At 42.7% G+C, this 13,678-nt stretch overlaps 1 protein-coding gene across 1 annotated transcript in view; it reads left to right on the forward strand.

Annotated features, from left to right (window-relative positions):
- Nucleotides 1-13,678, forward strand: part of LOC113916178 (collagen alpha-4(VI) chain-like) — a 107,755-nt gene that overhangs the window by 14,987 nt on the left and 79,090 nt on the right. Inside the window, exons 3-5 of the mRNA XM_027582106.2 lie at nt 6,754-7,356; nt 9,527-10,114; nt 10,814-11,419. Coding sequence (XP_027437907.2) covers nt 6,754-7,356; nt 9,527-10,114; nt 10,814-11,419 — 1,797 coding nt within the window. The remainder of the gene's footprint in view (nt 1-6,753; nt 7,357-9,526; nt 10,115-10,813; nt 11,420-13,678) is intronic.

A 13,678-nucleotide genomic window follows, 5' to 3' on the forward strand; every position in this document is an offset into this window, starting at 1 on the left:
ATTGTGTGTGTGTGTGTGTGTGTGTGTGTGTGTGTATATATATATATAACACATCTTCTTTATCCATTCATCTGTTGATGGACATCTTGTCTCTTTCCACAGTTTGACTATTGTGGACATTGCTGCTATAAACATCGGGGTGCACGTACCCCTTCGGATCCCTACATTTGTATCTTTGGGGTAAATACCCAGTAGTGCAATTGCTGGATCGTATGGTAGCTCTATTTTCAACTTTTTGAGGAACCTCCATACTGTTTTCCAGAGGGGCTGCACCAGCTTGCATTCCCACCAACAGTGTAGGAGGGTTCCCTTTCTCCACATCCCCGCCAACATCTGTTGTTTCCTGACTTGTTAATTTTAGCCATTCTGACTAGTGTGAGGTGATATCTCATTGAGGTTTTGATTTGGATTTCCCTGATGCCGAGCGATGTTGAGCACTTTTTCACGTGTGCTGTTGGCCATTTGGATGTCTTCTTTGGAAAAATGTCTGTTCATGTCTTCTGCCCATTTCTTGATTGGATTATTCGTTCTTTGGGTGTTGAGTTTGATAAGTTTTTTATAGATTTTGGGTACTAGCCCTTTATCTGATATGTCATTTGCAAATATCTTCTCCCACTCTGTCGGTTGCTTTTGGTTTTGTGGACTGTTCCTTTGCTGTGCAAAAGCTTTTTATCTTGATGAAATCCCAATAGTTCATTTTTGCCCTTGCTTCCCTTGCCTTTGGCGATGTTTCTAGGAAGAAGTTGCTGCGGCTGAGGTCGAAGAGGTTGCTGCCTGTGTTCTCCTTTAGGATTTTGATGGACTCCTGTCCCACATTTAGGTCTTTCAACCATTTGGAGTCTGTTTTTGTGTGTGGTGTAAGGAAATGGTCCAGTTTCATTCTTCTGCATGTGGCTGTCCAATTTTCCCAACACCACTTGTTGAAGAGACTGTCTTTTTTCCACTGGACATTCTTTCCTGCTTTGTTGAAGATGAGTTGACCATAGAGTTGAGGGTCCATTTTTGGGCTCTCGATTCTGTTCCATTGATCTATGTGTCTGTTTTTGTGCCAGTACCATACTGTCTTGATGATGACAGCTTTGTAGTAGAGCTGGAAGTCCGGAATTGGGATGCCGCCAGCTTTGCTTTGCTTTTTCAACATTCCTCTGGCTGTTCGGGGTCTTTTCTGGTTCCATACAAATTTTAGGATTATTTGTTCCATTTCTTTGAAAAAAGTGGATGATATTTTGATAGGGATTGCATTGAATGTGTAGATTGCTCTAGTTAGCATTGACATCTTCACAATATTTGTTCTTCTAATCCATGAGCATGGAACGGTTTTCCATTTCTTTGTGTCTTCCTCAATTTCTTTCATGAGTATTTTATAGTTTTCTGAGTACAGATCCTTTGCCTCTTTAGTCAGACTTTTTCCTAGGTATCTTAAGGTTTTGGGTGCAATTGTAAATGGGATCGACTCCTTAATTTCTCTCTCTTCTGTCTTGTTGTTGGTGGATAGGAATGCCACTGATTTCTGTGCATTGATTTTATATCCTGCCACTTTACTGAATTCCTATATGAGTTCTAGCAGTTTTGGGGTGGAGTCTTTTGGGTTTTCCACATAAAGTATCATATCATCTGCAAAGAGTGAGAGTTTGACTTCTTTGCCGATTTGGATGCCTCTGATTTCTTTTTGTTGTCTGATTGCTGTGGCTAGGACTTCTAATACTATGTTGAATAGCAATGGTGATGGAGGACATCCCTGCCGCGTTCCTAGCCTTAGGGGGAAAGCTCTCAGTTTTTCCCCGTTGAGAATGATATTCGCTGTAGGTTTTTCATAGATGGCTTTTATGATATTGAGGTATGTACCCTCTATCCCTATACTCTGAAGAGTTTTGATCAAGAAAGGATGCTGTCCTTTGTCAAATGCTTTTTCTGCATCTATCGAGAGGATCATATGATTCTTGTTCTTTCTTTTGTTAATGTATTGTATCACGTTGATTGATTTGCGGATGTTGAACCAACCTTGCAGCCCAGGGATAAATCTTACTTGGTCGTGGTGAGTAATCCTTTTAATGTACTGTTGGACCCTATTGGCTAGTATTTTGGTGAGAATTTTTGCATCCATGTTCATCAAGCATATTGGTCTGTAATTCTCCTTTTTGGTGGGGTCTTTGTCTGGTTTTGGGATCAAGGTAATGGTGGCCTTATAAAATGAGTTTGGAAGTTTTCCTTCCATTTCTATTTTTTGGAACAGTTTCAGAAGAATGGGTATTAATTCTTCTTTTAAATGTTTGGTAGAATTCCCCTGGGAAACCGTCTGGCCCTGGGCTTTTGTTTGTTGGGAGATTTTTGATGACTGCTTCAATTTCTTTAGTGGTTATAGGTCTGTTCAGGTTTTCTATTTCTTCCTGGTTCAGTTTTGGTAGTTGATACATCTCTAGGAATGTACCCATTTCTTCCAGGTTGTCTAATATGCTGGCATAGAGTTGCTCATAATATGTTCTTAGAATTGTTTGTATTTCTTTGGTGTTGGTTGTGATCTCTCCTCTTTCATTCATGATTTTGTTGATTTGGGTCATTTCTCTTTTCTTCTTGATAAGTCTGGCCAGGGGTTTATCAATCTCGTTAATTCTTTCAAAGAACCAGCTCCTAGTTTCGTTGATCTGTTCTACTGTTCTTTTGGTTTCTAGTTCATTGATTTCTGCTCTGATCTTTATGATTTCTCTTCTCCTGCTGGGTTTAGGCTTTATTTGCTGTTTTTTTCTCTAGCTCCTTTAGGTGTAGGGTTAGGTTGTGTATTTGAGACCTTTCTTGTTTCTTGAGAAAGGCTTGTATTGCTATATACTTTCCTCTTAGGACTGCCTTTGCTGCATCCCAAAGATTTTGAACAGTTGTGTTTTCATTTTCATTGATTTCCATGAATTTTTCTAATTCTTCTTTAATTTCCTGGTTGACCCATTCATTCTTTAGTAGGATGCTCTTTAGCCTCCATGTATTTGAGTTCTTTCTGACTTTCCTCTTGTGATTGAGTTCTAGTTTCAAAGCATTGTGGTCTAAAAATATGCAGGGAATAATCCCAATCTTTTGGTACCAGTTGAGACCTGATTTGTGACCTAGGATGTGACCTATTCTGGAGAATGTTCCATGGGCACTAAAGAATGTGTATTCCGTTGCTTTGGGATAGAATGTTCTGAATATGTCTGTGAAGTCCATTTGGTCCAGTGTTTCATTTAAAGTCTTTATTTCCTTGTTGATCTTTTGCTTAGATGATCTGTCTATTTCAGTGAGGAGGGTGTTAAAGTTCCCCACTATTATTGTATTGTTGTCAATGTGTTTCTTTGCTTTTGTCTTAATTGGCTTATATAATTGGCTGTTCCCATGTTCGGGGCATAGATATTTACAATTGTTAGATCTTCTTGCTGGATAGACCCTTTAAGTAGGATATAGTGTCCTTCCTCATCTCTTATTACAGTCTTTGGTTTAAAATCTAATTTGTCTGATATAAGGATTGCCACCCCAGCTTTCTTTTGGTGTCCATTAGCATAGTAAATGGTTTTCCACCCCCTCACTTTCAATGTGGGGGTGTCTTTGGGTCCAAAATAAGTCTCTCGCAGAGTGCATATTGATGGGTCTTGTTTTTCAATCCACTCTGATAGCCTGTGTCTTTTGATTGGGACATTTAGCCCATTTACATTCAGGGTAACTATTGAAAGATATGAATTTAGTACCATTGTATTGCCTGTAAGGTGACTGTTACTGTTTATCGTCTGTGTTCCTTTCTGGTCTATGCTGCTTTTAGGCTCTCTCTTTGCTTAGAGGACCCCTTTCAATATTTCTTGGAGGGCTGGTTTTGTGTTTGCAAATTCCTTTAGGTTTTGTTTGTCCTGGAAGCTTTTTATCTCTCCTTCTGTTTTCAATGACAGCCTAGCTGGATATAGTATTCTTGGCTGCATATTTTTCTCGTTTAGTGCTCTGAAGATATCATGCCAGTCCTTTCTGGCCTGCCAGGGCTCTGTGGATAGGTCTGTTGCCGATCTAATGTTTCTACCATTATAGGTTACATATTTCTTCTCCCGAGCTGCTTTCAGGATTTTCTCTTTGTCTCTGAGACTGGTAAGTTTTACTATTAGATGTCGGGGTGTTGACCTATTTTTATTGATTTTGAGAGGGGTTCTCTGTGCCTCCTGTATTTTGATGCCTGTTTCCTTCCCCACATTAGGGAAGTTCTCTGTTATAATTTCTCCTATATACCTCTGCCCCTCTCTCTCTTTCTTCTTCTTCTGGGATCCCAATTATTCTAATATTGTTTCATCTTATGGTATCACTTATCTCTCGAATTCTGCCCTCGTGATCCAGTAGTTGCTTATCTCTCTTTTTCTCAGCTTGTTTATTTCCCATCATTTGGTCTTTATATTGCTGATTCTCTCTTCTGCCTCATTTATCCTAGCATTAGTGCCCCCATTTTTGATTGGACCTCATTAATAGCCTTTTTGAGTTCGACTTGATTAGATTTTCGTTCTTTTATTTCTCCAGAAGGGTTTCTCTAATAACTTCCATGCTTTTTTCAAGCCCAGCTAGTATCTTTAAAATCATGATTCTGAACTCCAGGTCCGACATTGTACTAATGTCCATATTGAGTACGTCCCTGGCAGACGGTACTACTTCTTGTTCTTTTTGTTGAGTTGATTTTTTCCATCTTGTCATTTTGTCCAGAGGAGAATAGATGAATGAGAGAACAAGGGCGCCTGGGTGGCTCAGTTGGTTAAGCAACTGCCTTCAGCTCAGGTCATGATCCCGGAGTCCCAGGATCGAGGCCCACATCGGGCTCCCTGCTCAGCAGGGAGTCTGCTTCTCCCTCTGACCCTCCCCCCTCTCATGCTCTCTCTCTCAAATAAATAAATAAAATCTTAAAAAAAAAAAAAAAAAAAAAGAGAGAACAAAATGCTAACAGGGTAACAACGTCCCCAGAAAATATACTCTAAACAAATCAGAAAAGACCTGAAACCAGGGGAAAAGAAAGGGAAAGGAAGAAAATAGAAAGAGAGAGAGAAAAAAAGAAAAAGATAAAAACAAACAAAAACAGACAAAAAAAATCAGAATATGATCAAATACGATCAGGCTAGTGCATAGATCAGTGCCACACACTAGATTTTGTGTGTATTTTGGTCTGTTAGAGGAACGTGACTCCCAAAATTTTAAAGAAAGAAAAACTTATATATGTACAAAAATAAGGGTTGATACGATGAAGGGATGGACTATCACTGTAAGGATGAAAATTATAAAAAATTTTATAAAAGGAATTGATAAGATAAGTTGTTTGAAAAAAGAAAGAAGAGGATTAAAAAAAAAAGAAAGAAAGAAGAATAAAAGGGGGGAGAGTGTGATCAGGCAGGAGACTAGAACAAAGCCATACACTAGAGTTTTAGGGTATATTTTGATCTGTTAGAAGAAACTGTATCCCAAAATTTTAAAGAGTGAACAACTTATATAGATATGCTAAAAATAAAGGTAACTACTATGAAGTGATAGAATATGACTCTAAAAATGAAAAATAAAAATGTTTTTTAAAAAAGGGATCGATAAGATGTTGGTTGAAAAGGAAAAAGAAAAATTCAAAAAAAAGAAAAAGGAAAAAGACAGTTAAAAAAAATTAACTTTGAAAGACTAAAGAATCATGGTAAAAAAGCAATGAATTCAAGTGCAGTATTCTCCTAGCACTGGAGTTCTGCCATTCTCATTGATCAGTAAACTTGGTCTTGGCTGTTTGTTTTACTCATCTTCTGGGGGAGGGACCTGTTGCTGTGGTTCCCAAATGTTTTTGCCAGGAGGCGGAATTGCCCTGCCCTTGTGGGTCTGGGCTAAGTAATCTGCTCGGGTTTGCTCTTGGGAGCTTTTGTTCCCTGCAAGCTTTCCATATAGCTTTAGAGGACGAGAGTGAAAATGGCGGCCTCCCAATCTCCACCCCAGAGGAGCCTAGAACTCGGGGCCCCGCTCCTCAGTGCGCCCCCAGAGAAAAGCAGTCAATCACTCCCGTCTCCCCAGTCTCCGGCCACACTCCATGCTCACCCGGCCTGTGACCGAGCGTTTCTATCTCTGGCACCTGACTTGGTGTGGAGTCTCCAAACCCAGCAGATCCCTGCGGTGCACTTTCATGCCCCGCTTCCCCCAGGGGAGGAAAGGGAGTCTCCCTGGATCTGCTGTTTGTTGGGTCCCTGCTGGAGGAGCAGTGGTCCGACTGTGCCGCAGATCACAGTATATGGCAGCCCCGAGCTGAGAGCCCACGCCTCGGCTCCGTCTCTGCAGCTGGCTTCCCCACTCTGATACCTGGGAGCTCTGCCACACTAAGGCACCCCCAGTCTTTCTGTGACCCTGAGGGTCCTGAGACCACACTGTCCCAGCGAGTGTTCCACCCCCGCTTAGCCACTGGAGCGACGTCCCTCAGGAGAGCCGACTTCTAAAAGTTCTGATTTTGTGCTCTGCTGCTCTATCACTTGCCAGAAGCGGCGGACGGAGGCCCCCTCCCTGCCATCTATCCTCCCAAATATCGCCTCAGATTCACTTCTCCGCACTTCCTACCTTCCAGAAAGTGGTTGCTTTTCTGTTCAGAGTTGTTGCTATTCATTTCTTCGATCTCCTGTTGAGTTTGTAGGTGTTCAGAATGGTTTGATCCCTATCCAGCTGAATTCCTGAGACCAGAGGAAATCCAGGTCTCCTACTCCTCCGCCATCTTGCCAATTTTGTGCTGTTTTATCTTGAACTGACTCTCTTCCCCAGTCTGCAGGGAAGCATCTGTGGGAGATGTCGTGTTTCTAGTGGACGCCAACATCAACCCCCAACATACCCACAGCATGCAGAACTTCTTGCACATCATGGTAAACAGCTTCAATGTCAGCAAAGAGACCATCCGCGTGGGGCTGGCTCAGTACGGCGACATGCCCCATTCCGAATTCCTACTTTCCACCTACCCCCGCAAAGGCGATGTGTTGAAACACATTCAAAGGTTTCAATTTAGGCCTGGGGGCCACAGGTTGGGCCTGGCCCTGCAGTTCCTTCTAGATCAGCACTTCCAGGCAGCAGCAGGGAGTCGGGCAAGCCAGGGAGTGCCTCAGATGGCCCTGGTGATCAGCAGCAGCCCAGCTGAGGATGGTGTGCAGGAAGCCGCGGAGGCCCTGAAGAGGGCGGGCATCCGACTTTATACCGTTGGTGTCAAAGATGCAGTTTTGGCTGAGCTCAAGGAGATTGCAAGCAGTCCTGAGGAGAAGTTCGCCTCTTTTGTTCCCAACTTCTCTCATCTGGGCAGTCATGCTCAGAAGCTGCGGCAACAGCTCTGTGATACTTTGGCAAAGGCAGTTCAACCCGTTGACAACGTCTTTCCAGGTACAGAAGACTTTCCCTTCTTGTTTCTGATCTAGAAGTCACAGAGCTCAAAGCTTTATCTCTTCTTCATCTCTCCCACTGTCCTTATTATTTTCTATATGTATGCATGTTGAATTTTAATATTATAATCTCACTAAACTATCTGTACTCTATGCTCCTCTGCAATAATTGACCAGAGACTTACCATCTTTTTAAATAAATATCTTGGGCCATATGCTGGTTCTATATGCAGATGTAGTGGAAGTCCATTTTTGGAGGAAGAATATTTGTTCCTAGAACGATATTCTTCCTAGATTGAACTTATCCTTGTTGCCTGGATGGGGGGTAGAGGAGGGGAGAGGGGCAATAAATCCTCCAGGAAGCTTGCTTATTGCTTATTTTATTGTCAGTGTGTTGGTATAAAGTATTGGTTATGAGCATGAATTTAGGGAAAAGTACGGTCTGGGTTCAAATCCCACTTCTCCACTTTTTAACTGTGTCGATTTGAACAAATTACTTTATCTCTCTGAATCTAAGTTTTCTTCCCTAGGATGGTAGTACCTGCCTCAGAGAGTTGTTGAAATCAATAAAATTATGCAAGTCAGGTGCTTATCACAGTGCTCAGCCCATCAGAGGTGATAGCATTATGATCATTATCTGTGATGATCTAACTCATTAGCTTTGTACTTCTGTCAGTGGTGATGGGACGGAGACTTACAGAAATCCTTTATGAGTTAATTACTTAATTCCATGAGAAAGCAAAGACCCTTGAGCAGAGGAAGAGAAGCTTGCTAGTGGTTTTCATCAAAATGCATGAGGATAGAGTCTTCATTACTTATTCATTATTATGGCATTTCTACATAAGGTAGGTAAATTGGAAGAAGTGCTAAAACTTTTCACCCATTTGATGCTGCAAGTATATGATGGTAGTATTGCATTTGTACAACCAAATTATATACCTTGCTTTTGTGTATCACTTCAGGGTTTACAAAAAGGTTTTATATACTTAGTAATACTAACTACCATTTGCTTGGTACTATATAGTTTGCCAAACTTGTTTACATTGCCCAAATGACTGATAGATACATACATATGGTGATTCTTTGTTAGACCCATAGGGATGTGTATGATACATAAGGCAATTAGTATTTACTTTTACATAGATATGTAAGGCAATTGGTGTTATTATTATTTGCATTTTTCAAGTGAGGAAACTGAAGCCAAAGGTAACACAACTGGATGGCAGAGCTAGGATTTGATCCCAGGATCTTAAGACCAGATCCATTCCAATAGGACAAGTGTCATGGATTGTGTTCCCCAGAAGCAGAGCTTGAGGCAAGGATTTGGATATACATTATTTATTATGGAAGAGCTCCCAAAGGGTTGGTAAGGATGTAGGGGGTGCAGGACAGAGAGTAGAGAAAAGAAAGGAAGAATGTGATCTCAGGCAAAAGTTCCAGAGGGTAGTTTTAGCTTGATCCTACAGGAGAGCTCAGGAATATAAATTATCCTTCAGCTAGGCTTTCATATATTGTAGGCAAAGCAGCTCCAGTAGCTGAAGGGAAGTCCTCCAATGAACAGTGTACAGAAATTGTAAAAAAGAATTCAAAAGGACTTGGGCAGAGCACAAATAATGTCTGCTATAGTAGATTATCTTATTTTATCCTCAAAATGACTCTGTGAGAGTGTGAGGGCTGGTATAAAAGTTTCAGTGCTGCAGAGAAGAAAACCAAGTCTCAGAAAGGGCTTCTAAGTGGTGGAGCCACAATGACGTGTATAATGGAATGCAGGACATATTCCAGCTTTCTGACCTGTTGGTACCAGTACTCTTGTAGAGATGAAGTTTATTACCACTGGAAAGAGGACAACTCCTTTCTCAGCATGCTACTACATTTATAGAAGGGGTTTTCTTCTTCATGAGATTCAAGGGATTCTCCAAGTGGGTTCCAAGATTAGACGTATCAGTAGAACAGGACAGAAGCCTCGGAAGATGATGGAGTTGAGGGAAGGAAAAGCACAAGGAATGTTGTCACTTCTCTGAGCAGTGTCATTTAGGGTATCTGAGGACCACAGAGTCTAGTCTGACTGGCCCTGACTGGCTCTCCTTTCTGTACACCATTCAGCCCCATTGGTTCTAAGCATTTTGAGCGAAGGCTCACAGACTCCATGACTTTTGTCCTCTTTCTTGCAGCTTGCAGAGAGGCAGTCTTAGCAGACATTGTCTTCCTAGTAGACAGCTCAACCAGCATTGGACCCCAGAACTTCCAGAAAGTGAAGAACTTCCTTTACTCTGTCATCTTGGGGCTTGACATCAGCAGTGACCAGGTCCGAGTGGGACTTGCTCAGTATAATGACAACATCTACCCAGCTTTTCAGCTGAACCAGTACCCTCTGAAGAGTGTGGTCCTGGAGAAGATCCAGAATCTTCCCTACCGTACAGGAGACACAAACACAGGGAGTGCCCTGGAGTTTATCAGGATGCACTACTTGACTGAGGCAGCTGGCAGCCGGGCCAAGGACAAAGTTCCTCAGATAGTTATCCTGGTGACAGATGGGGAGTCAAATGATGAGGTCCAGGAGGCAGCTAACAAGTTAAAAGAAGATGGAGTGGTTGTTTATGTGGTAGGGGTCAATGTCCAAGATGTCCAGGAATTGCAAAAAATAGCCAGTGAGCCATTTAAGAAGTATCTTTTCAACATCGAAAACTTCAACACCCTTCAGGATTTCTCAGGAGGCATTCTTCAGACTCTGTGCTCAGCAGTGGAGGGTAAGATAAAAGGTAAGAAGCTGCATCAAAACCCAACATTCCAACCAGGACACCTAATTACGGTATGAGCCGGGATGCACTGAGTATAGTGGAAGGACAGGAGAAGGAGCTGGCTGCCATCTCAGGAGAACCTGGGGGGACTTCCTAGGTGAAGGAACATCGAAGCTGGGGGTTGAAGAATGAATGCAGTTCTCATGGGTAGAAAAGGACATCCTGCCATGTTGTTCAGAGGAGGTCCAGAAGACCTATGTTCTTGTCCTGCCTGTGCCACTTTCTAGTTAGGTGAGAGTGGACAAGCAGCTTTACTTCTTCATTTCAGTGTTCCTATCTGTACAGTGAAGATAATAACACTTGCCTAGTAGGATGGCTTATGGGGATTAAATCAAATAATGTGTATAAAAATTGCTAGCACAAAATAACTGCTCCATATATGTCCATTTCCCTTGCCTCTTCCATTGGTGGAAGAAGAATAAATGAGAGGTGCTTTAGTCTAATAAAGCAGACAACAAAGACAGCAGGGTTGAAGAGGGAGAGAGTCTTGTGATTGGTTCACACAGAGGAGGTGGAAGAATAATATGCACATTGTTACATAAATATAGTACCTCTCTCTCTTATATTCCCTGCATCCTTTTATTCAGTTTTCATGAGATCTTGATTTGATTTATTTTCTTCTCTATGTCTTTTCCTTCTTCCTCCTCTCTTCAATTCCAGAATTCACCCAAGCTTATGCAGATGTGGTCTTTCTTGCCGACACCTCACAGGGCACATCACATGCCAGTTTCCAGTGGATGCAGAATTTCATCTCCAGAGTGATTGACCTGCTGGATGTTGGCAGGGACAAGTACCAGATTGGGCTGGCTCAGTATGGTGGTCAAGGCCACACCGAATTTTTGCTCAATACCTACCAGACCCGGGATGAGATGATTGCTCACGTCCGTGACCACTTTTTGCTCCAGGGTGGCTCCAGGAGGACGGGCAAAGCTCTGCGATATCTTCATCAGACTTTCTTCCAGGAGGCAGCGGGAAGCCGGTTTCTCCAGGGTGTTCCCCAATATGCAGTGGTCATGACCTCAGGCAAATCTGAGGATGAGGTCTGGGATGCCGCACAGACATTGAGGGAAAAAGGCGTGAAAGTCATGTCTGTGGGTGTACAGAACATTGACAGGAGAGAACTGGAGGGGATGGCAACCCCACCCCTTGTATATGAGATGCAAGGACAGGATGGAGTCAGACAGTTGATGCAGGATGTGGGTGTGGTGATCCAAGGGACCGGGCAGCTCGGGTTCGGGATTGCATCTGAGAAGGAGCCTGTAGTAGGTAAGGTTTGGTGCCTACATGTGTGAGCCACTGGGAGGTCTCAGAAACTCTGGGGGAAAGAGCAGAGAAGGCAGGCATTCTGGATTCCTCAGTACTGCGATACAAACACCAGTGCAGCGGAGGAGGCATGGGGCTTCCTTGGGCATACACCCTATATTAGTTAACTGTGGTCACAGTGAGGCTGCATAAGAAGCCATCTTCTCAGATTATTCTGAGAAGAATCATTTATTTTCGCTAATCTTCTGGGGATCAGCTGAGCTTTGTTGGGCTCAACTGAATGGCTTTCCTGATCTTGCCTGAGCTTGTTCACAGATTTGAGATTTGGTTGAGGGTTTGTTGATCTACATTTGGTTCTGCTCCATAGCTCTCATCTTCCTCCTGGGATTATTAGGCTAGTCTGGACATATTATTTCCATGGTAACTACAGAGGTGCAAGAGAGAAAACCTAATTACATAAACACTTTTAAGACTTCTGCTTCATCATCTGCTAACGTCCCATTGGCCAAGCAAGTCATACAGTCATGTCATCATAAGAAAGTATGTTTCCTCCACAGAAGTGAGATATAGGGAGTTAATATCTCTGAACAATAATTCGAGTTACCATATGCCTTTTCTAGGAGAAGGAGCATTCAGGCTTCTCCGCAGAGAAGCTGGTGTTCAAAATGCTCAAGGGAGGTGCTATTAACATTTTGAGTGAGACATTCATAGTGTAGGATTGTACTGTGCATTGTTAGAGGTCTAACATTCCTGGTCCCTGCCAGTAGCATCTCCAATGACAATTCAAAATGCTGCCATATACTTCAAAATGTTCCCTGGGGATGAGAACCATTGAACCTTATCTCCTGATAAGTCCCTTTATACATTCTAGCCATTAGCCAACCTGAACTACTCACCATTTGCTATATATGTGTCATACTTTCCCACCACTGTCTCTGCCCTTGAATACACTGTACCACCAGCCTGGAATGCCCACAGGCAAAACTTTATCCTTCAGTGGTTAAGTTATCCTCTTGGCAGAGCTTCTGGTTGATCCTCACAACAGAAGTGATAAATCCCTCCTTTCTCTGAACTATCATAACTCTGCCCAGACCTCTCAACATGTAAAGCTTGAAAGTCCTTGGAATTTTATAGTCAGAAGAGACAAACACATGTGAGACAAGATGAGGAAAGTCCAAGCAGGGATAATAAGAAACTAAGAAGCCCCTTACAGACATTACATTAAGTAGAAGTAGAATAGAAGGGGAGGAGAAGTAATGGAGAATCTGACCTGGGAGGAATTGTGTTGGTCCCTCAATAATGGGTATGGTCTTAAATACAGGGAGAAGAGAAGAGCCTACTCTTGGTAAGGGGAAGAGCATCAGTGAGCGTGTGGAAGTGGGAATGGGCTGAAGAAATGTGGAAGAAAGTGAAAAAAATGGAGCCGATTGGAGGAGGGGGGAAGGTTTGGAGGTAGTGAGAGATGAGATTGATGAGGTAGAATGGACCCCAAGGGTCTCAAAGTCCCTGGGAGGTAACTATAGGCTTTTAAGCAGGAAAAATGACATGACTGAAATGGTCTTTAAGGAAGGCTTCATGGGGGCAGGCTGAATTCCACATGACACCTCAGACTCAGAAAGACTGTAAGGCTGAGCTGTCATCTATCCACCTATGGAGGAGCCACCTGGGTCTACACCAATGGTGGCTCTGATGATGAGGAAAGGGAATGAATCTTGAAGACAACTTGAAAGGAGAATATAGTTGACCCTTGAACAACTCAGGGGTTAGGGGCCCTTACCCTACCCCCACAGCTGAGAATCTCCATATAAATTTTGACTTCCTCAAAACTTAACTACTAATACCCTACCATTGACCAGATGCTTACAGATAACCAAAACAGTGGATTAACACATTTTTGTGTGTTATATGTATCATATACTGTATTCTTTAATAAAGTAAGCCAGAGAAGAGAAAATGTTATTAAGAAAATCATACGGATGAGAAAAAACATTTATAGTACTGTAACATATATTTATTGAACAAATCTGCATATAGGCAGGCTGAGCCAGGGCTGCACAGAGTAGGGTTGGCATGGGAATGGCGATGTTCTACAGCCTGGTGGTTTCTAGTTGGTAGAGGCAGCTGCCAGGTGGGCCCGTGGCTGGTGGCAGTAGCCTTGAGGTGTAGTACACCTGCCCCATCTGCCTAGACGTGTAGCTCTAGCCTGTGGCCATGGGCAGCTGTGGCCCTCCATGAGTGCACTGGCCTCCAGAAGGTGGAGGG

Source organism: Zalophus californianus, chromosome 1, assembly GCF_009762305.2.
Source record: "Zalophus californianus isolate mZalCal1 chromosome 1, mZalCal1.pri.v2, whole genome shotgun sequence".
NCBI classification, from domain to species: Eukaryota; Metazoa; Chordata; class Mammalia; order Carnivora; family Otariidae; genus Zalophus; species Zalophus californianus.